The sequence below is a fragment of the Sorex fumeus genome, unplaced genomic scaffold (genome assembly GCF_029834395.1).
Source record: "Sorex fumeus unplaced genomic scaffold, SorFum_2.1 ptg000122l, whole genome shotgun sequence".
In the NCBI taxonomy this organism is placed as follows: domain Eukaryota; kingdom Metazoa; phylum Chordata; class Mammalia; order Eulipotyphla; family Soricidae; genus Sorex; species Sorex fumeus.
The window spans coordinates 19,766,798-19,788,980 of record NW_026606179.1 but is presented as its reverse complement, the minus strand read 5'-3'; the positions used below and the strand labels follow the sequence as shown (position 1 = coordinate 19,788,980).

Genomic DNA, 22,183 nt, shown 5'->3' with positions numbered 1-22,183 from the left:
CTCAGTGACATTCAGCCTCCTTGTCTGCAAAACAGCAGTCCTGGTCCCCACCTTGAGGTCCTGGCTTCCAAGAGCAACCTCCCAAGCCTAACCTGTTAATCGCCATTGTGTGGACTGGCCGGCCCAGGCCTGCGGACTTATATATGAGACCCTAACACTACCGCCTGCCACTTATGAGGAAACTGAGTCACTGCATGGGAGGGAAGGTATTAAACGAAGTTAGACTGGAACCTGGTGTGTGTGTGGAGGGCTAGAGCGACACCTAGTGGTGGTATTAGGTAGTCACATGACTCAGGGCTGGGGCCCGCAGGTGGGAATGAGGGGAGACCAGGCTAGAGAAATCAAACTTTGAGTATGCTCAAAGTTTTCGCGGGGGAAAATTTGGGTTGCATATAAGGAAGGTCTGAACGGACCTTGTTGAAACCACACTGCGATTGTATATTGCGCTTGATCAGAGCTGGGTAGAGCTCTGGGAGTAAAGGCACAACTCTGGGAGCGACATACTCCCTCTGTCTCTGTAGAATGCGCTCAACTGGAGAGTTGGTTCCATGTGGACGCCCCTTTGTGGCCCCAAAGTGGCTGCCACTGATCCAGACATCACAACCTGACACGACCTTTTTTTTCCCCTTTTTTTTCTTTTTTGGTTTTGGGCCACACTTGGTGCTCAGGGGGTTACTCCTGGCTCTGCACTCAGGAACCACTCCTGAAAGGTTCAGGGAACCATATGGGATGCTGGGCATCAATTCTCGGTCAGCTGCATGCAAGGTGGTACAACCTCACCCGTTGTACTCCAGCCCAACAATTATCTTTTTGATTTGTGGTGTAGGGGATCAAACCCAGGGGCTCACAGACTCACATCACATCCCTTTTCTTTCCCATCTTCTTGAAAGCAAGGAGACTTTCTCCCAAAGCTTTCCAGCAGACTACTCTTTCATGTATTTTTTTCTTTTTGAATCGATCACACCCGGAGATGTTCAGGCATATCGAATACACCACGGGGAGCTTGTCAGGCCTTGCCGTGCAGGCAGGATACTCTTGGTAGCTTGCCGGGCTCTCCAAGAGGGATGGAGGAATTGAACTCCAGGTCGGACCCGTGCAAGGCAAATGCCCTACCTGCTGTGCTATCGCTGGATGAAATAGTCCCATGTTCATCCTGAGCTACGCACTGGATTAGCTTGGGGAGTGTGGCCACCCCCCTTGACCAAGGCCAGGGCTGTAGGTTCCATTCAGAGACCAGGAAATTCTTGAACAAGACTGGGCTTGGTTCACCACGTGACTCTATTCAACTGTCAAGGAGTAGGAGGGTGGATGGGACACAGGGTCAGGGCCATGATGCCTGCTGGGACCTACATGGAAGATGCCTGACTGCCAGGAGCCCAGATGACAATCTATGAGCTCATCTCAGATCAGCAGGGCATGCAAAGGCAACATGGAATTACTGAGAGATACAGGGAAACAGAGGGACAAGTCAACACAGTTTGTCATGCTAAAGTCCCTCATGACTCTTCACTCAGTTATTTTGATTCTTTTATTTTGCGTAGTAGGACCACTTGGCACAGGACAGATAGTTCAGTGGGTAGGGTGTTTGCCTTGCATGCAGCTGGCCCATGTTTGGTCCCAGTACTGTAGAGGATTCCCTGAGGATGAGGAGTGATCCCTGAGTGCAGAGTCCCTCTCTGAGCACTGCCAAGTGTGACCCCTAAACTCCAGCCCCCAAGTAAATAGTTTGATCACTGTCAATGGTGATCAAGGGATCATAGTCCTGGGAACCAATCACAGTGTGGTTCCCACACACAACCAGCTGTTTGAGCCATATCCTTTCAAGAGTGTTCAAATAAGTAGTGCAGGGGCTCAGAGGCCTGCCTCAAAAGCCTGTGGTCATGAGTACAAATCCCCAGTGCCCCACATGCACCAGTGGGGTCGCTCTGCTGCCTGGGTCCTGGCACTGCAGGTGATTTTGTGCTCCCTAGCTGACAGGTATTTGTGGGAGCCACAAATAAGAAGTGTGACCTCAGCAAGCACCTGTCAGAAAATGTGACCTCTGGTGAGCACATGTGAGCCTCACAGCCATCACATATGTGTGTCCCCCAACTAAAACTGCATCTCCTGCAGAGCATATTTTCTGGCACTGCCCCTCAAAGGGGTCAAATACCGGTGAGCCCTGCAGTTGATTGTGAGCCCCCCAACCCCCCTAGCCTGGCGTGTCTGCAACCCCTGGCGTGTCTGCAACCAACAACAAACGGAAGTGGGGAGAGGGGAAGGAGAGAAAATAAATGAATTAATCAAAAAAAATTCTTTCTTCCATTTTGGTTTCTGGTCCACCGCTGGTGGTGCTCAGGACTTACCCCTGGCGATGCTCAGGGATCACTCCTGGCAGGGCTTGTGGAGACCATACAGGGTGATGGGGATTGAAAAGCATTGACTATTACAAAGCAATGCCTTACTCCCATCCTATCACTTCGGTCCCAAAGATGAATTCTTAAAACACACCAATTATGATACTGTGAGTTACCAAGTTTCTCATGATACAGTTGTTTCAGGCATTCAATGTTTCAATCCCCACCACCAGTGGGACCTCCCCTCCACCAATGTCCCTGGTTTCCCTCCCACCACCCCAGTCTGCCCCCTTGTAGGCACAAATTTACTTCATATTGTTTGTTACAGCACAAAGTTAAATGGAATTATCGAAACATAGATCAGTAAGAGTAGATTTATGGTACTGTTGTATCTCACAATGATGTTACTAAAGTTATTGTCTCAGGATCTTCTGTGCTACTTAGTGCTAGTGCAGCCTTCTATGTTATCATTTAGGCTCCTTGAACTTGGTGGGCTTCTATGCAACTTTCTCATCAAATTTGCTGTGGCCCTACTAGGCTGACAGTACTGTGAAATTCTGAGGTGTAATGCAGCTGCATATGTGGCCACATGGTCTGGGATTTATGTATCTGGGACGATTTGGTGGCTTGGCAGTTTGATGAGGTTCACTTGTGGAGCTGGGCTTGTTCTGTCTCAGAGGGTGTCAGGTGTGGCTGCGTTGCTAGGCTTTCAGGCAGAAAGAGGAATCTATCCACTTTCCCAGAAGGCCACAGGTTGGTTGACCTGGGAATCATGCTCTTTTGGAGATGTAGCACTGGGCAGTTTCTCTGTTGGCAAGATGGTGAGTGTTGTTCCAAACTCCTGATACAGAACAATTCAGTGACGTTGATACAAAGCAATTCGGTGAAGTTTCTCAGCAGCTCGGGTAGGCCCGTTTCCCATGTTTTACAGTTGAGAAAGGAAGGCCCAGAGAGGTAAGTAACTTGTGTAAGATTACACAGGAGGGGCCAGGGTGATAGTACAGTCAGGTAGGGCACTTGCCTTGCACACAGCTGACCTAGGTTTGATTTCTGGAATCGAATCAAATACAGTCTGAGTCCTGTGAGCCCCACCAGGAGCGATCCCTGAGCAGAGCCAAAGTTAAGCCCTGAGGACAACAGATGTGGCCCCCAAACAAATAAGTAAGCATCAAAATAGTGCACGATGCAATCAGCTAAATGTGGGCCAGGGATGTGGCGCAAATGCTAGAGCAAGTACCTTCCTGTGTGAAGCTCTGGGTTCTGTTCCCAGCACCACATCCTCTGCCCCCTGGTCCCACAGGGCCTGAGAACAACAGAATATGCAGCACCAAGATTGCTTTCCTGCTCCCCCAAAGAAAACTGAAAAAAGAGGTTCTGGAGAGAGAGTCCTGCAGGTAAGGTGGGCCGTCCTGGGTTCAATGTCTGGCACCCCATATGGTCCCCTGAGCCCTCCCAGGAGAGACTCCTGAGTGCGGAGCCAGGAACAAGCCCTGAGCACCACCAGATGTGACCCCAAAACTGAGTAAACAACAAAAAAGAAACTTGAGGCTGGAGAGATAGCACAGCAGGTAGGCACTTCCCTTGTACACAGCTGACCTGGGTTCGATCCCCAGCATCCCATGAGCCCTGCCAGGAATGATTTCTGAGTATAGACTCAGGAGTAATACCTGAGCTCTGCAGGATGTAGCCTTACCCCTCTCCACCTCCCAAATGGCAGAAGTCACCAGAGAAGTGTCCAGTGCTGATTAGTCTTTCTCGCAGGTGGGCTCCAGGTCCACAGCTTCCCATGTTTTTTCTGAGCAGGTTCTAGCAATACCATTTGTGTGTGTGTTTGGGGTGCACTGAACTTCCCTTTTACTCAATTTATCGTGGGGAGGAGTCAACCTTGTACTATCTTAACCCCTGTACTATCTTCTCAGGCGCCTAAATTCAACCTATCATTCCCAAGCTTTGTGGCTTTGTGGTGAAGTGATTCGCTTCCTACATCTGAGTTTGCTAATCTGGGGGCTGAGAGCAATACCTACCTCAATGACTTGTAAGAGAATCCGACATCTTCCACCTGCAGAATGCCACCACAATGTCTGACAGTCACAGAGAAGGTGGCGAATTACTGCTATCATCATCGCTTTAAATTTTTTTTTTTTTTTTGCTGGGTGATGATACAGTGGTTAGGGTGCCTGTGTGGTGCTGAAGTTCAAACATGGGTGGGCCATGTGCAAGGCTGTACCTCACCATTTCTCCTGCCCTGTGATAAACACTTATGCAGTTTTTTATTTATGTTATGTGTGCATGCATATGTTTATATACATATACAAATACATCACTTTATTTTTCCTAATTTTTTCATTTCTGCTCCTTTTATCACCCATCCAAAGGAGCTGGGAGACCCCTGGAGAGACCCATCATTCTCCCACAGCCCTTTTAAAACCTGAAGCACCTCCTTGGGATAGTCAGCCCTTATTTCTTTTCTCTCTCTCTTTTTGTGTGCTTGTGTTTGGGTCACACCCAGCAATGCTCAGGAGTTATTCCAGGCTCTGCACTCAGGAATTACTTCAGGTGGTGCTCAGGGGACCATCTAGAATGCCAAGGATTGAATCTGAGTAGGCTGCTTGCAAAGCTAACGCCCTACTCCCTGTCCTGTCACCCCAGACCCAGAAATAAAAACTCTTGACCCCCAACTCAGCCTACTGCATCAACAACCGTGGGGGTGGGGCTCAAGATCTTGTTTTAACAAGCTCTTCTGATGAGTGTGAAACCAGTAAAGTCAGCTTTACAGTTCTTTAAGAAATCCTGGTCCAAGTCTTTATTAGGCAAAAGAATGCAAATGGAAACTATCAACTTACTGAATACTTACTTGCCCCAGACACCCTTTAGATCTGTAAGAGCCTGTTGTCTTTTTTGGGCTGGGTGGGTGTTTGGGACACAGCTCCACCGCTTGGGGCCTACTCCAGTGCTCAGAAGTGAGCTGCAGAGGTGCTTTGAGGGATCATATGCGATACTAGGGCTCAAACCGCAGTCAACCGCGTGCAAGGCAAGTGCCTTACCCCCTGCACTAGCTCTCTGGCTCCAAGTTGGTTATCTCATCAGTTTTGTAGAGGGGTGTTAAAGTTTTGTAAAAGGATTCATTCCCACAAGGAGACCAATTTTATTTATTTATTTTTTTTGCTATCCAAGCCGGACCGTTAGAAAGACGTGGGGGTGGGTTTCCTCCTCATCACAAATTCTCTCCAGCGCCCTCGCCCGAGGGCGGAGCCGCGCTACCATGGAGACCGGCGGGCGGTGGGCGGGGCTCGGCAGAACGGAAGTCGGTTGCGGAAGCGCGGGCGGCCATTTTGAGAACGGGCAAGAAGGGGCGGGACCGGAGCGACCAAGTGACGGTTGACCGGTTTTAATTAAGTGACTGGTACCTCGGGGCCGGGGAGAAGAGGGGAGGGATGTGGGGGGCGGGGGCGGGGGCGGGGCCACGAAGGGGCGGGCAGAGGCAGTGAGCGGTGGGGTAAAGAAGAGTCGTGAGACCCCCGCAGAAGGGAGAGCCGGGGAGAAGAGGGCAGGGCCAAAGAGGCAGAGGGACCATGCGTAGGGGCGGGGCGGAGCGAGGCGGCGCCTAGAGCCGTGGGGGTCCGGGGCATGGAAAGAAGCGCCAGCAAGAGCGGCAGGGGCGCCCGGCGGTCGCGGCGGAAGCTGCGGCTCCCGGGGGCATCGAGAGCGAGCAGCGGCGAGCAGGCCGCCAAGGGCGAGGGCACGGCGGCGGGCAGCGTGAAGGGCGTCGAGCGGGCCAAGAGCGACCAGCCGGGGAAGGGCGAGGAGCGCGCCAAAGGCGGGAAGAAAGCCAAGAAGCGCGACGACGCGTCGGAGGCATCCAAGAGCGAGGGCACGGCGGCCCCGAGCGAGGGCGAGAAGAGAGCGAAAGGCGGGAAGCGAGCGACGGGCGCCTCGGAAAAGGCCGACGCGGCGCTGCGAGTCAAAGGCCCGGGCGGCGCCGCCAAGAGGCGGGGCGAGCGGCGGGGGCGGGGCCGGCGGCGGGGGCGGGGCGAGGGGCCGGCGCCGCCCGAGGCGCCCGCGGCCGCCGCCGCTGGGGCCGGGGGGCAGCTGGACCCGGAGCGCCCCCCGCTGAAGGGGGAGCCGGCGCCGAGCGAGAAGCAGGGCCCGAGCCAGGGCAAGAGGCGGCGAAGGGGGAGATCCCTCCGCACGCTGCGAGGGATCACGTGCAGGGGCCGCTACCAAGTCTGCATCTCCATCCGGAAGAAGGGGCGCGGCCGGGAGAGGCTTGGGGGCGGGAGAAGAAGCCGCGGCGCCCTGCGGTGCAAGATCTTCACCACTCCGACCCGGAGCAGGGCCGGAGATAGCAGCCGGGGCTCCAGCCGAACGAGCCGGCGGCGAGAGCGCAGGATGACGAAGGGCGCGAGGGCCTGGGAACGCCCCAGCGTGCAGTGTGAGACGTGGAAGCTGATCGATTCGCAGGGCAGGTGCTTGACCACCTGCCCCAGTGGAGGCTGGGCCTGGAGCAGAGTGAACAACTGGCGGCCGAGCCGGTGCAGGATGCGGTGTCGGCCCAAGACCCGCAGCAAAAGCAGGGGGAGCGCCAGGAGCAGGTGCCGAACTAGGAATAAGAGTAGGGGCCGAGGCAGCAGTCGGGGCGGGTCCAGGAGCAAACGTAGGGACTCGGCCAGGAGCAAGAGCGGGGCTGGGGTTAGGTACAGGGATCAGAGGAAGCGCAGGATGCATCTGTGAAGGCAGCTACCAAGCGCCGTCTTGTGGGCTGGTGTTGATCCCCGCATTATCCAGGTTGGAGTCACCTATGTACTGCCCAGCGGCGATGACCCCTGCTGCCCCAGCGTGGGCGACCCTGCAGATCACACGGGTGCTGTGTGCACTGCTGGTGGTGCTTTCCATCCCGTGGAGACTGCGGGGGATGGAGGGCCCAGACGACTGCTCCTGGGAGGTCGTCCTGAACAGTTTTGAAAATGTCGGTGAGAAAAGTGCCAGCGATCACTTCTCAGATCAAGAGCCTCTGAACCAAGTGGACAAAGAGTTCAGGCGCTTGGTGGACCTGCCCATGGATGATCAGGAGGTGAGGGGAGCGGGCAGAGGGAGAGCCAGAGGGCGTTAGATTCGTCCCCCAATCCCCACCCCTACCCCCACCACCGTGTTCTGCACCTTGGAACAATTTCTCCTTGCAGAAGTACCTGGGGTTCCCCTATTACTTGAAGATCAACTACTCCTGTGATGGACAGGTGAGTGGGTGCCTCCTGGAAGGCCCTGTCTGCGTGGATCTCAGGGCAGCATCACTAACACTTGAAGAGTTTAGTAACACTTCAGTCCACCAGGCCCGGAAGGATTCAAGATTGCGCCAGAAAGAGTAGGGGTTAAAGGTACACAGGAAATTGACCCTCGTTCAATTCCTGGCACCTCATGGTCTTCCAAGCGGTGGGATTAACCACTGAGCACAGAGCCTGGAATAACCCCAGTGCACTGCTGGATGTGGTGCCAAGTTCTTATCCTTGAAGATGGGAGATGGGGGACTTCAAATCAGGCCCATAGTAGGTGCTCAAATAAGCTTGCTTTTCCTGCCGTTACAATTTTTTGAGATAGAATTCACATGTTTTATCTCTCACATGAGAGATAAAGGAGTGGGCAGGGTGTTTGCCTTGCACATGCCTACCCTAGATTCGATCCCTTGAACCCCATATGGTTCCCCAAGCCCTGCCAGAACTGATCATTGACACAGAGCCAGAAGAAAGCCTTGAGCACCGCTGGGTGTGATCCAACATCACCTCCCCCCCAGAAAAAAAACCCTTAGAAAAAAAACAATGCACCGTGCATCATTTTACATTCCCATCTGCCATGGATGAGAGTTCTCTACATCTTCACCAGGAATTACTGTCAGTCTTTTCCACTGTACTCATCCTAGTGTGTGTGAGTCATCCATCATCCGTATATAATAATATGTGTGAGAGGCCGCAATGCTAGTACAGTCAGAAGGGCGCTCGCCTTACATGCGGCTGACCTGAGTTTGATTCCAGCACCACATATTGCCCCCCTGAGCCCTTCCAGGATTGATCTCTGAGTGCAGAGCCAGGAGTAAGCCTGTAAGTAGAAATGTGTTGTGGGGGAGGCAGACCAATGATGCAGCGAGTAGCGCCTCGTCTTGCACGCAACTGTCCTGGGTTTGATCCCTGGCATCCCATATAGTCCCCAGAACACAGCCAAAAGTAATTTATGAGTGCAGACCCAGGAGTGACCCCTGAGTACCTTCAGGTGTGGTCCCAAAAAGCAAACAAAAACGTGTTGTGTTTTTTTATTTGTACTTTCTTCACAAATAATTGGTAAACATTTTCCAAATGCTCATTTATCTATGTTCTCTGAAAAAATATGTTAAGAGCCTTTGTCCATTTAAAGATTGATTTATTGGGGCTGGAGAGAGAATAGAGGGATTAAGGCACTTGCCTTGCACAGTGATCCCCAGTTTGATTCCTGGCACTGCATGTGGCCTCTGAGCACAAAGCTAGGAGTAAACCCTGAGCACTTCCAGGTGTGGCCCTAAACCCCACCTCGAAAAGTTTGGGTTGATTTTTCTGAGAACTGGAGGTGCTGTCAGGGCACCCTAAGTCCCTAGCGAGGCCACCTCCCCAACTTTTACGGGAGGCTCACATCCATGGTGCTCAGGGCTTACTCCTGCAGTCCTAGTGGGGTCTGTGAGACCAAATGTGGTGCCATTAACTGACCCTGGGTCACACATGTGCTCGGCAAGTGCCTTACTGCCCTTCTGACTCTCTAGCCACAAACTTATCCTATTTGGTTTTGGGGCTACACCTGGTGGTGCTCAGAGCATACCTCTGGTTCTTTATTCAGAGGACTTATTCCTGGTGGGGTTCTGGTAACCATGTGGTGCCGGAGAGTGAACCCAGGTTGACCAAGTGCAAAGCAAGCGCCCTACCCAATATACTATTTCTCCATCCCCCCAGCTTTTTTTTGGGTGGTGGCCATACCCAGCAATGCTCAGGGATTATTCCTGGCTCTACACTCAGGACTCATTCCTGGTGGTGTTTGGGGGACCATTAGGGATGCCAGGGATTGAACCTGGGTCAACCAGCACAAGGCAGATGCCCTACCTGCTGTACTCTATCTCCAGCCCCTTTAAAAATTTTTTTTGTTATAAATTTCTTTGTATATTCTGGATACATCAGACATTAGTGGCACCTGCTCGAGCAAATTGATGACCAACGGAATGACAAGTGATACAAGTGGTTTTGGATAAGGACTGGAGCGATGATGGTGTTTGCCTTGCACACAGCCTACCCAGGTTCGATTCCTCCGTCCCTCTTGGAGAGCACGGCAGAGCCTGGCAAGCTCCCTGACAAAAACAGAAACAAGTTTCACAATGGAGACATTACTGGTGTCCGCTCGAGCCAATCGATAAACAACGGGAGGACAATGCTACAGTGCTATTTTTTTGTTTGTTTGGAGGGCATACCTGGTGGTACTCACTCCTAGCTCTGTGCTCAGGGATCACTTCTGGCAGGCTCAAGGGACCACATGCAATGCTGGAGATTGAACCTGGGTCGGCTGCTTGCCAAGCAAGTACCCTCCCCACTGTTCTATTGTTCCAACAACAGATAATATTTTTTTCTGTCTTTTTGGGTCACACCCGGAGATGCTCAGGGGTTGCTCCTGGCTCTGTACTCAGGATTTACTTCTGGCTATGTTTGGGGGATCATATGGGATGCCGGGGGATCAGACCCTGGTCGGCCGCATGCAAGGCAAATAAATGCCCTACCTGCTGTACTATTGCTCCGGCCCCCACATATATAATATTTTGAACTGTTCCTTCAACACCTCCGCAAATGGAAGCCATTCTCTTTGCTAAGGTGGGGGGTGAGAGAGGCACAAGCAACATGGCCAGATTTTCTTTATGGATTCAGCCAACCAGAAAACCAGTCACGGGGCAAAGACATAGGATGATTTCTGAGTGTGATCAGTATTGAGAAGTAAAGGGAGGGGAGACACGAGGAAGGGGGAAGTGGGGGCATGCAGGTGAGATGCTGTGGATGACTTGGGAGAATTTGAGCCCTTGAAGGGGAAACGGGGCTACTAGGAGGGGCACCAGGAGAGCATTAGGGGTCATACGGAAGGCTGTCAGCCCATGAAACCCCTCCCTCTGGACTCCAGCGCTGCCCCCCAGACTTTACCTGCAAAGACTTGAGAGTAGCTGCCTCCCTGCAGGCTCTGGGCCCAGGTTAGTGCAGGCCTCACTCCTGGGCCCTTTTCTCTCTTGTCCTACCTGTCCCTCCTCTTGGCTATGCTTAATCTCCCTCAGCCCCTTTCTGTCTGACGGCCCCATGTCACCCTCACATAGGCCTCACACCAGACTGACGGTTCAGTTTCTGCCCCGAGTGAAGCACCAAGTTTTTTTGCCTTGATTACCTCATAGCTCTGCCCTGGCACTCTACCAGACTGAGCACCTTAACTCCTGAGTTGCCTTCAGCAGGAAGCCCTCCTGCCTACCCCACCCAGCCCCAGCCCCCAGAGCAGGATTTCTTCACCCAGGAAAACTCCCTATGAGAAGGAGGTCCAGGAAGAGGCTCCTGGAGACTTTTTTTGAAATTGAATCACTCTGTGAGATACAGTTACAAAGCTTTCATGATTGAGTTTCAGTCATACAATGTTCCAACACCTGTCCTTCCACCAGTGTACATTTCGCACCACCAGTATCTCTCATATCCCTCCTGCCACCCCCTCTACTTTTGGGCATGATGGTTTGCAATATGGACACTGAGAGGCTATCATGTTTGGTCTTTGCAAAGACTTGTTTTGTAGGGGCCACAGCTGGCAGTGCTGGGGCACCCTGGGCTCTGTGCAGCAAAGCTGGGCCCCATGTAGGCCAGTTGGGGGAGCAGGTCTGGCGTCCAGATGTGTGTGTGTGTGTGTGTGTGTGTTGTGGAGGGGAGACATGTGGTGCCATGGATGAACTCAGGGCCTTTCACAGGCCTTTCACAGTGCTCATCTCCCCTCTCTGTGAACCCTCTCATCCCAGTCCTCTGAGGCCCTGTTGCGCAGTGGCCACCTGATGGGGCTGAAGCCTTTGGTGCTCGTCATCTTCCAGTCTCCCATCAACTTCTACCACTGGAAGATTGAGCACCTGGAGATCCAGATGGAGGCCATCCCCTCCAAGAGTGAAGGTGGGGCCGGGGGACTGCCGGCTGTTGGGAGGCTTCAGTGGGGCTATGACCTGGAGGAGGGTGCCGGGACGACTTGGCAGATCCTTGGCTTTGGAGCCTGAGAGGAGGCTCCAGGAAGGCATCTCTCTTGCAAACCTTAGACCTGGGTTTCCCCTACACACTGACACCCTTAAAAGCCAAACAGAGCAACCAGATTCGAGCTGAGAGGCCTCAGCGCCCACTGCTTTGCAGAGTACTGCCACGCAGAGCTAGTGTGTGGCATGAACTGGTACGTGCCCATGCCCATCAAGAATGGCAGCGTGATCATGAATGTGGACATCAGCAGCAATGGCCTGGGGCCCATCATTCCCACTCAAAGGTGCCGGCCCCCAAGCCCTTATCCCTCAACCCCCAGAGTAGCCAGGAGGAGCTCAAAGGGGAGGGATTAGTGTGTGTGAGGGGCTTGGGGAGGCTACTGAAGCTTTCGTGGGGGTCCTGTCTCTAGGTTCCAGGTGAACATCAACGGCTTCTTGAGGAGAAAGAAAAGCACTTGGAAATTCATACTGGGGAATGAGGTGAGGGGGTACTGCCAGAATCAGAGGTGGGGGGCAAACCCAAGCACCTTTCCAAGTGCAGGCCAGGTCCAGGTGCCATAAATCACGGCCACAGCATGTCTTTATGAGGGCCCTTGGGATGGGGAGATTTCCAAGTAGTGCTGGACAGCCTGGGCACTTACTCTGGGGGTGCTCAGCCCAGCTGTGCAGAACACATACTTCAGTTATTGCACAGTCACTCCAGCTACCTCTGGAGGAGTTTGAGAACCATGTAGTGCTGGGCATCAAACTTGCAGTTTTGTGCATGCAAAGCATGTACTTCCACCCTTGAGCTATATATCTGGCCTCATGTACTCATTTTATTTTGTTTTGGGTCCATCCTAGGCAGTGCTTAGACTTATTCCTGACTCTGCACTCAGATCACTCCTGGCAGGTTCTGGGGACCATATGGGGTGTGAGGGACTGAACCCTGGTAGGCTATGTCAAAGCAAACATCCTACCCACTACACTGTCTCTCCGGCCCTCATCGTTTATTTATTTATTTATTTGGCTGGAGTGATAGCACAGCAGGTAGGGCATTTGCCTTGCACGCAGCCATCATGGCCGACCCGAGTTCGATTCCTCTGCCCCTCTCGGAGAGCCCAGCAAGCTACCGAGAGTATCTCGCCCACACGGCAAAGCCTGGCAAGCAACCCGTGGCGTATTCTATATGCCAAACACAGTAACAGGTCTCACAATGTTACTGGGCCCGCTCGAGCAAATCAATGAACAATGGGAGGACAGTGATAGTGATTTATTTATTTATGGTTCAGGGCCACACCTGGCTCAGGGTATTTTTCCTGTCTTTGCGCTCAGGAATCACTCTTGGCAGGGCTTGGGGGACCACATGGGATGCTGGAATTGTTGGTTGCACCCTACCCGCTGTACTATTGTTCCAGCCCCTTTGTCAATGCACACACCAGTCCAAATTCATGAACTGGTGAGCTGACATTCTAGGGGAGAGATAAACCCCACGTTTGTAAAACTGAGTTTAAGCCAGCTCCCTCAGTGGTTCAAATGTGGCAAATGGGAGATGGATTAATAGCACAGTGGCAGGGTGCTAGCCTTGCATGCAGCTGACCCGGATTCAATCCCCAGTACCCCAACATCCTGTCAGAAGTGATCCTGAGCACAGAGCCAGGAGTAAACCCTGAGCTCTGTCATGTGTGGCCACCCCCTACCAGGAAAAAAAAAAAAGAGAGAGCCAAGTGCTGGGGAGAGCAGGCTGTCCGTGAGGGAACAGACTGTGTGCAGTTAGTGGAGTAGATGCAGAGGGACGAAGTGTTGGTCGAGGCTGACTGCCATTGAAGTACAGGCAAGAAGGAAATTGGAAGAGCGAGACTGGGGCTCCTGGCGGGGAGGGCATGAGCTTCTGGGGCAGGATACACCTGCTACATCTGAGCCGTGGTAAGGAGTTCTGAAGGTCAGGGGAGAAGGGGGCATGCAGGGGTGAAGACAGAGAAGTGACAGAGGCACATGGAGTGGTGTATCGTGCGGGGAGGTGGTGGAGTCCTGGGAGGGGGCACAGTGATGAGCAGCCCCTGACACCTTGCACCCCTGCCACAGCTCTTCAACATGATGCCCAAGCAGTTTTCAGGCGTGCCATCGAGGCCGCTGTGGTATACGGTGGACCACACGCCAGTGCTCATCCTCGGCGACATTCCCGATGAGAAGAGTGTCTTGCTTACAGACTCCAGCTTCAGGGACTTCTTTCTGGTGGAGGTGAGGGTGTGGGATGAGGCCTGAGGTCATGGGAGGCATCCTAAGACATGCTCCTGGGAAGGGCAGAGAGCAAGAAGCTGAGGCTGGGACTGAGGCCAGGTCTCGTCTCCCTCTGGGGTCTGCAGCCTTCGTCCTTTCTGACCACGGGCACCATTTCATCTACCTGGGCTCAGACTGTCCATCTGTAAAATGGGAATAATAGAAGACTCCCAGGAATTATGGTGAGGTGTTACTATCAGCCAGATAAGGACTGGATGAGCCGTAACTGTCATGATTTATAGCCACCCTAAGGAATTTTGAAATCCAAAATGCTTTTCTTTTGGAGGGAGGGGGCCCTTAGCATTTGGGGCCAAACCTGACTATGCTCAGAGATTATTCCTGGCACTGTGCTCAGTAGGGGCCCATCGTGGTGCTCAAGGGACCATATTCTGTGCTAGGGATCCAGCAGGGGTTGGCCATATGCACGGCAAGCACTTTAGCTACCCTATGTTTTCTCTCAGACCCAAGTAACTACTTGATTCATTTGTTCTAGGTTTGGCACCACACAACAACACTCAGGGCTTACTCCTGCCTCTGTGCTCAGGAACTCTTGGCAGGGTTCAGGAAATCATATAGGGTTTTGGGGGATCAGCCACATGCAAAACAAGTGCCCTACCCTCTGTACTGTTTCTCTGGCCCCCAATGACCACTTTCAAGTGCCATTTAAGCCATAACATGGTGCAGCTACCACCTCTAAGATGGTTCCCAGTTTCCTTTGCTCCAAAATAAAAGCCCCCTGATTCTTCCCTTTTCCTCAGGGGGAGTTCTCTCTGGGGCCCGTCTTTTGCCTCCTGATCCATTACTCTGAGGCCTCCTGGGCACTCCCCTCCATTCAGCTTCCCTCAAAGCTGGGTTGGTCGAGTTAGAAGCTATAGTCAGGGGTGCCCTAAAAGGGAATCACTTCCCATTCCCTTAGCAGAATCCGAGTTCCTTCTGTGTTCCTGTCCCACATCCCCATCTCCCTGGGTGTCACTGTCATGTGGATGGTCATACCCTCTTCATAGTCAGAGAAGGGGCCCAGTGAGGCTTTTTGTTGTTTGTTTTGACTTTTTGGTGTACACTTAGCTGTGCTAAGGGCTTATTCCTGGTTGGCACTCAGGGATCATTCCTGGAGGGACTCGGGGACATATGTGGTACCAGGAATAAAATGGGGGTCAGTTGCATACAAGGCCAGTGGCTTACTTGCTATGCTATCACTGTGGCCCCATAATCCCACATCTATTTCCTTTTGGCAAGTTCCTGTTTCATTCCTGAGCTGGACCTTTGGCTCCACCCAGCTGCAAGGGAGTCTGGGAAATATTTCTTCGTGGGCTGCACATGCTCCGCTGAGTCTCCTTTGCCAAAGGGCCAGAGAGAGGACATGGGTTAAGAGAGACAACATGGTTTTGCATGTGTCTGATGCTGGTTCAATCCTGGACACAGCTTGACTGTGGGTTGCAAACAGTGCCCCAAGATAATCTCTCGCACTTCATCTCTTAGATGAACTGGCTCCTGGGCATGTTTTCTGTTCAGAGCAGCTGTCCTCCAGCACTGCCCAGGCAGCCGCTTCTTGGGTGGCCCACCGTAAGAAAGCCTTTCCCAAGATCCCAGACCTTCAAACTTAAGGATTCTTTCTACTGGGGTAGCTGGGCTGTGGGCTACCCTCGACTCGCTCAGAACAGTGAATCATGCCCAGCTTGGTCCCGGCAGCAGTGCAGCTGACTCCCAGCTTCTGCCTCCCAGCGAGTGAGCAGGGAGGGTACTGTGAAGATCTGCTCTGAACGCCACAATGGATGGGCATTTAAAAAATTTAAAAAATTTGTCACACCCGGTGATGCTCAGGGATTACTCCTGGCTTTGCACTCAGGAATTACTCCTGGCAGTGCTCGGGGGACCATATGGGATGCTGGGAATCAAACCCAGGCCAGCCACGTGCAAGGCAAATGCCCTACTCACTGTACTATCACTCCAGACCCCTGGATGGGTATTTCTTATGGACAGCAGAAGCATCGGTTCAGATAGGAGCAGTTCATATGCCACATGAGATACCCCAAAGTCAGACCCCTTGAGGGACTCCAGGTTAGTTAGGCTGGGCATAGAGCAGCGCTGTCGTAGGTGGATGCCGAGCCATTTTTGTCAAAAGGACACTTGCCCCTGGGTACTTTTTTTTTTTTTTGGCCACATCCAGAAATGCTTAGGGGTTACTCCTGCTCTGCGCTCAGAAATCATTCCTGATAGTGCTTGGGGGACCATATGGGATGTCCAGGACCAAACCTAGGTCTGTAGTATGCAAGGCAAGCAACCCTCTGGCTCCTGCCAGGGCACTTTGATGCTGGGTAGGGCAGGAGCAGGGGCAGGGGGGCTTCTGTTCATGTTTTCTATGAAACCTGTTCATGTTCTCCTCTATGAAACCTCTCCCCATTTTGCTTTGGTTCATAGTTTTGATTTGAGGCCATTTCCAACAGGGCTCAGGGATCATTCCTGGCAGGCCTTAGGGGATCACATGGGGTGCCTCGGTCAGGCATGTGCCACACAAGCGTGTCACCCACTACACTATTGCACTGGCCTATAATTCTCTGAGAAATTAGCAATAATTGTTACTGATTACTAGGCTACAGTCAGTTTTCTCTGATTATCTGAAAACATCTATTGTGTGTGTGGTGCTGGAGATCAAACCCAGGTCTCATCCATGCAAGGCATGCACTTGTTTTGATGGGGCTGGAAAGATAATGCAGGGGATAAGTTTCTTGCCTTGCACCTGGATGACCCTGATTTGATCCCCAGAAATACATATTGTCCCCTAAGCCCCACCAGAGGCCACTTCTGAGCACAGAGCCAGGAGTAAGGCCTGAGCACTGCAAGTTATGGACCAAACCTCCCTGTTTCCTCCACCTCGTATCTTTGAAGGCCAGAGAGATAGCTCACTGGCTGAAACACATGCAGGAAGTTGGGGTTTGATCTTTAGTACCACATTGTCCCTGAACCCAAATTATCCCATACTGCCCCCCCCCCCCCAGTCTTTGACAGCTGTTTCTTTGAATCAGGATCATCACATTTTATTTGGTTGAGTCTCTTAAAAACTGCTCTGCTCTCCCCTCTCCCTTGACTCAGCTGCCTGAAAACACCTGCATTCAGGCCATTTGAGAGTATATGGAACATTTTGCCCCTGAGAATGTGATCCTTGTTGTTGTTCCTTGCTATCTTTTTTTTTTTTTTTTGCTTTTTGGGTCACACCCGGAGATGCACAGGGGTTATTCCTGGCTCATGCACTCAGGAATTATTCCTGGAAGTGGTCAGGGGACCATATGGGATACTGGGAATTGAACCCAGGTTGGCCGCTTACAAGGCAAATGCCCTACCCACTGTGCTATCACTCCAGCCCCCTTGCTGTCTTTTCTCTCGTCCCTTTATTCCTGGGCTGTGTGTCACCAATTGTAAGCACAGAACAATGGCCAGCTGGGGCCGAACCCAGCACTTAGCTTTCTCATGGTCTAAGCTTGGTGGATCTCTGTGATCAAGGGGTGGGGACCACGAATAGTGGGGTGATTGGTTTCTGGAGTCCCGCCTCCCACTGTGAACTTTCTTGCCAGGGACAGGGGAGGAGAGAGAGAGAGAGCAGGAGGGAAGATTCAGAGTGATAGTACAGGGGGTATGACATTTGTCTTGCACTTGGCCGACCCAGATTCAACCCCCAGAACCCACAGGATCCTCTGAGCACCACCAGGATTAATTCCTGAGTGCAAAGCCATGAGTCAGCCCAGAGCACCACCAAGTGCAGCCAAAAATTAAAAAACAAAACAGTGTCCCCTGAGAGTTTGTGTCCCAGGTAGAACAGGGTCATGACACATCTGATGTGTCCACATGGGAAGTCTTGCCTGGGGTCAGGGGGACCAGGGACCACACACAGCCCTCTGCCTCAGGGCCCTGCTGCCCTGCTCCATATTTGGGAAGTTTGGCCCCATGATGTAGGGGGAACCACAGGATCACCCGGGGGGCAGCTGCCTACAAGTGGTCAGAGGAGGGGCCTCTCCTCTCCCCCAGCAGGTGTATGTAGGAGCAGGGCCACAGCCACCCCTCACTCATGGTTCTGTTCCCTGCAGCTGAGCATTGACAGTTGCTGGGTGAGCTCCCACTACTGCCCCGAAATGAACTTCACAGCCACCATCCATGACACCATCTCCACTGAGAGCACCGTGTTCATCCGGCAGAACCAGCTCGTCTACTATTTCACGGGCAGATACATCGTCCTCCATGAGCAAGACCTCAGCAGCAGTGAGGGTCCTGGGCAAGGGCATGCGGGGGGGGGGGGGGGCTGGGGCGGGAGGGTGCTCTGATGAACACGTTCCTAGGGCACCTGGAACCCAGAAGGCAATGGAGGCTTTGCTCTCCAAGGTCCTGAATCATCTCAGTCAACCCAAATGGACTTGTCCTCTCTTCTCCCATCCCTGCTTCCCTTGATGCTGTTGCAATGTCTGTATATACTTAGTGTCAATATGCACTTTTGGGGTTATTTTTTGGGGAGGACACACCTGACAGTGCACAGGGCTCACTCCTGTCTCTTCATTCGGGGATCACTCTTAGTGGAACTCCTGGACTATATGTGATGCCGGGGATCGAACCTGGGTCAGCCGCAGTCAGCTCTACCTGCTGTACTATCACTCCAGCTCCCCAATCTGCATCCTGTGCTCACTTCCTTTTCGGGGGTGGTGTGTCACGCAGGCCACACAGTTTAGTGCTGGTACTTGCATGCACTTGGTGGGCAGTATGCTGGTGCTCGTGTCCTTCGGGTGAGCTGCCAGGATTGTAATTTGTATGTAGGGCAGTGCTGGGGATCCAACTCTGAGGCCTTATGCCTCCAGGGCAGGTGCTGTACCAGTGAGCTAACCCAAGGCCCCCTCTTCCCGGTTATATTCTGGGGGTGAGGCTTGCATCAGCATCTTCCTGGGAATCATGAGCCAGCAGAGGAAGGAGGCAGGCAAACAAGGTGAGGGAGAGAACAGGAATGGTAGAGCTAAGGGCACACACAGCCTACAAGACAAAGACCTAGCAAAAGAGATGCATGCGTACTGATCCAGAAATCAGCACATTGGGTGAAAAGCAGACAGGATCAAAGAAAAGGACAGTGAGGAGAGAGAGCAATCAAAATGGACTGTTGGAAGGCCAGGTCAATAGCACAGCGGGGAGGGCCCTTGTCTTACATGCATCTGACCTGGGTTCAATCCCTGGCATCCCATATGAACCCCCCCAAGGACAGCCAGGAGTCAGGAGTAACTCCTGAGCATCAGTGGGTGTGACCCAAAATCTTTAAAAAAATTTTTTTAAAATGAAGTGGGCTGGGGCTGGAGCGATAGGATAGCGGGTAGGGCGTTTGCCTTGCATGCAGCCAACATGGCCGACACAGGTTCGAGTCCCAGCATCCCATATGGTCCCCCGAGCAAAACCAGGAGCAATTCCTGAGTGCATGAGCCAGGAGTGACCCCTAAGTATCGCCGTGTGTGACCCAAAAAGCAAAAAGAAAAAAAAAAAGAAAGAAAAAAGAAGTGGGCTACTGAAGGGACAAAACTATGAAACTAGTTAGTAAAGAAAAATAAAAGTTTGGGGTTCAGCTTCATTTTGGGAGGTATACCCAGTGATGCTCAAGGATCACTCCAGGCTCTGCACTTAGGAATTACTCCTGGCAGGCTCTGGAGACCCTATAGGGTGCCAGGGATTGAGCCCAGGTCAGCCACGTGCAAGACAAGCACCCTACCTGCTGTACTATCTCTCCAGCCTCTTAGCTTCATTTTTTAATTAATATTTTGTTGTTGGGAGCCACACCAGCAGAGCTCAGGGATTATTCCTGGTTCTGTGCTCAGGGATAACTCGTGGCAGAGCTCGGGAGACCATATCTGATGCTGGGGATTGAACCTAGGTCAGTTTCATACAGAGCACGTGCCTTACTTGCTCCCCTGTATTTTGTTGTTGTTTTGAGATGACATCTGGTAGTGCTCGGCTCTGGGGACCATGTTGTGGGTGCTGGGATCAAACTCAGGTTTCCTGCATGCAAAACATGTACACAGCCCATTGGGCTAGCTCTCTGGCCCTCGGCTTCATTTCTTCTTTTCGGGTCACACCTGGCGATGCTCAGTGGTTACTCATGGCTTTGCACTCAGGAATCACTCCTGGCAGTGCTCAGGGGACCATATGGGATGCTGGGAATTGAACCCAGGTCGGCCGTGTGCAAGGCAAATGCCCTACCCACTGTGCTATCGCTCCAGCTCCTTGGCTTCATTTTTAAACAATCCTAAAGCCTCTGGAGCATTCCTGCTTTCTCCTCTAGGTGACAGATGCTTGCTTGCAGGGTCCTGTGCCCTGGTCCCAGGGCCTGAGTGGCACTCATTGTGCCCACTCCCAGCAGCTTCCATGCCTTTCCCTATTAGGTCACCTTACAGGAGGAGGACATTCAAAGGGGTCAAGACAGAGAGAAAAGGGCTACTTGTTCCTGGTTGGTCTGGACAGCTGAGACACGCAGGAACATGTTGCTATCATGGCCACTGTTGGATCTGGGTTGTTGTTTTTTTTTTTGGAGTCACACCCAAACCCCAGCAATGCTCAGGGGTTACTCCTAGCTCTGCGTTCAGGAATTACCCTTGGCGGTGCTTGGGGGACCATATGGGATGCTGGCGATTAAACCCAGGTCAGCCGTGTGAAAGGCAAATGTTCTACCCGCTGTACTATCACTCTGGCCCAGGATCTGGGGGTTTGATGAAGCCATTAGACCCCTGCGTTGTGCTCATGATAATGCCCCCACCCTGCATCCCCATCTAGCCACTGCAGACTCTGCTCCTGGGGCCGTGCGATTGAGTTGCTCATTTGTGGCTGTGGGATGAGCCTGCGGGATGAGCCTGTTTTGGATTTGCCTGGCTATATCCCCTGCCTGCTCAGATCCAATTTCTTTGTGTTTGCTTTGTTTCGGGGCCATACCCAGCAGGGCTTACTCTGACACCAGGCTCTGTGGTCATTCCTGCTGGGGCCCAGGGAACCCTTTGCAATGCCAGGGATTAAACCTGGGTCAGCAGCATGCAAGGCAAGCACCTTCCCTGCTGTGCTACCTCTTTGGCCCAGGAGATGCAGCAATGGAGTCAGCCCTCCCAGAACCTCTTGGAGAGGGTGGGTGGTGGGGAGCTTTCTTCCAAGGCAGCAAGAGCCCTGTGGTAAGGGTCCCTGGACAGTCTGCTGGACACTGAGGAGAGGACGTGGCCAGGAAGAGGGGTGGGGTTGGAGTTCATCTGGATCCAAATAGCTGGTCAGGAGAGCCCATGCTGGTCCCCACAGACACCTGGGTTCGTGTCCTGCGCAATGAGTGCATCAAGAAGCTATTGCCCGTGCTCTTTCCCAGCAATGGCTCCGAGTACATCCTAGCCCTCTCCTCTGGCAAGAGAGAAGGCTACGTCCACCTTGGAACCATCAGAGGTGAGTCAGTGGGTGTTCGGAGTCCAGAAGACCCTCCAGGCCTGCAGACACTCTTCCTTCACCTTTGGGGTCAGACCAGTCGCACAGCGGGGAGGGCGCTTGCCTTGCACACGGTCAACCGATCCCACATGGTCTCCAAGCCCACCAGGAGGGATCCTTTAGTTCAGAGCCAGAAGTAAGCCCTGAGCACCACTGGGTGTGACTGCAAAACAAAATGAACCACATCGCCATGTGCCTTTGGAAGGGTCCCAGGCTGGCAGGCAGCCCTGTGAGCGAGGTGATATATATGTATGGAGCAGGGGAATGGAGGGGGTCATGGATTTGCTTTGAAAGGACAGAGGCTCAATTGGAAGGTCACTTATGGGACTGGAGCAAGAGTACAGGGGGTAGTACTTGTCTTGTATGCAGCTGACTGAAGTTTGATTCTGGCATTCCATATTGTCCCCCAAACCCACCAGAAGTGATTCCTGAGCACAGAGCCAGGAGTAAGTCCTGAGTACTGCCAAGTGTGACCCCAAGATAAAAACAAAATGGACAAAAAAGTCATTTAAGGTGTGATAGTTTGCACATGGCTGACCCCATTCAATCGATGATACTATATATGGCCCCGAGGCGCTGCCAGGAGTGGTCCTTGGGCATAGAGACAGGAGTGAGCCCTGGGGACTGCCAGGTACAGCCCCCACACCAAAAGGAACAGAAGTCATTTAAGTGTAGAGGGTTTGTAGACTGCCTGTTGTGTAGTTTCAGGCATTGCTAGGTCCAGGACTGTCTGTCCTCGAAAGAAGGGATAGCACAGTGGTCCTTCTTGAAAGACTGTTGTAGCACACCCAGCCCAAGCCCCTTATGGCTTCAGACAAGAAGCTGAACCTCTTCTGTCTCACTCCCTCACCTGCATAGTGGGGCT

The 22,183-nt window shown here is 52.6% G+C and overlaps 1 protein-coding gene across 1 annotated transcript in view; it reads left to right on the top strand.

Annotated features, from left to right (window-relative positions):
- The first annotated feature begins 7,051 nt into the window (after positions 1-7,051).
- Positions 7,052-22,183, top strand: part of CATSPERG (cation channel sperm associated auxiliary subunit gamma) — a 30,347-nt gene continuing 15,215 nt past the window's right edge. The window contains exons 1-8 of the mRNA XM_056136082.1: positions 7,052-7,407; positions 7,517-7,570; positions 11,371-11,515; positions 11,747-11,873; positions 12,000-12,069; positions 13,654-13,809; positions 17,928-18,099; positions 21,142-21,279. Coding sequence (XP_055992057.1) covers positions 7,135-7,407; positions 7,517-7,570; positions 11,371-11,515; positions 11,747-11,873; positions 12,000-12,069; positions 13,654-13,809; positions 17,928-18,099; positions 21,142-21,279 — 1,135 coding nt within the window. The 5' untranslated portion in view covers positions 7,052-7,134. The remainder of the gene's footprint in view (positions 7,408-7,516; positions 7,571-11,370; positions 11,516-11,746; positions 11,874-11,999; positions 12,070-13,653; positions 13,810-17,927; positions 18,100-21,141; positions 21,280-22,183) is intronic.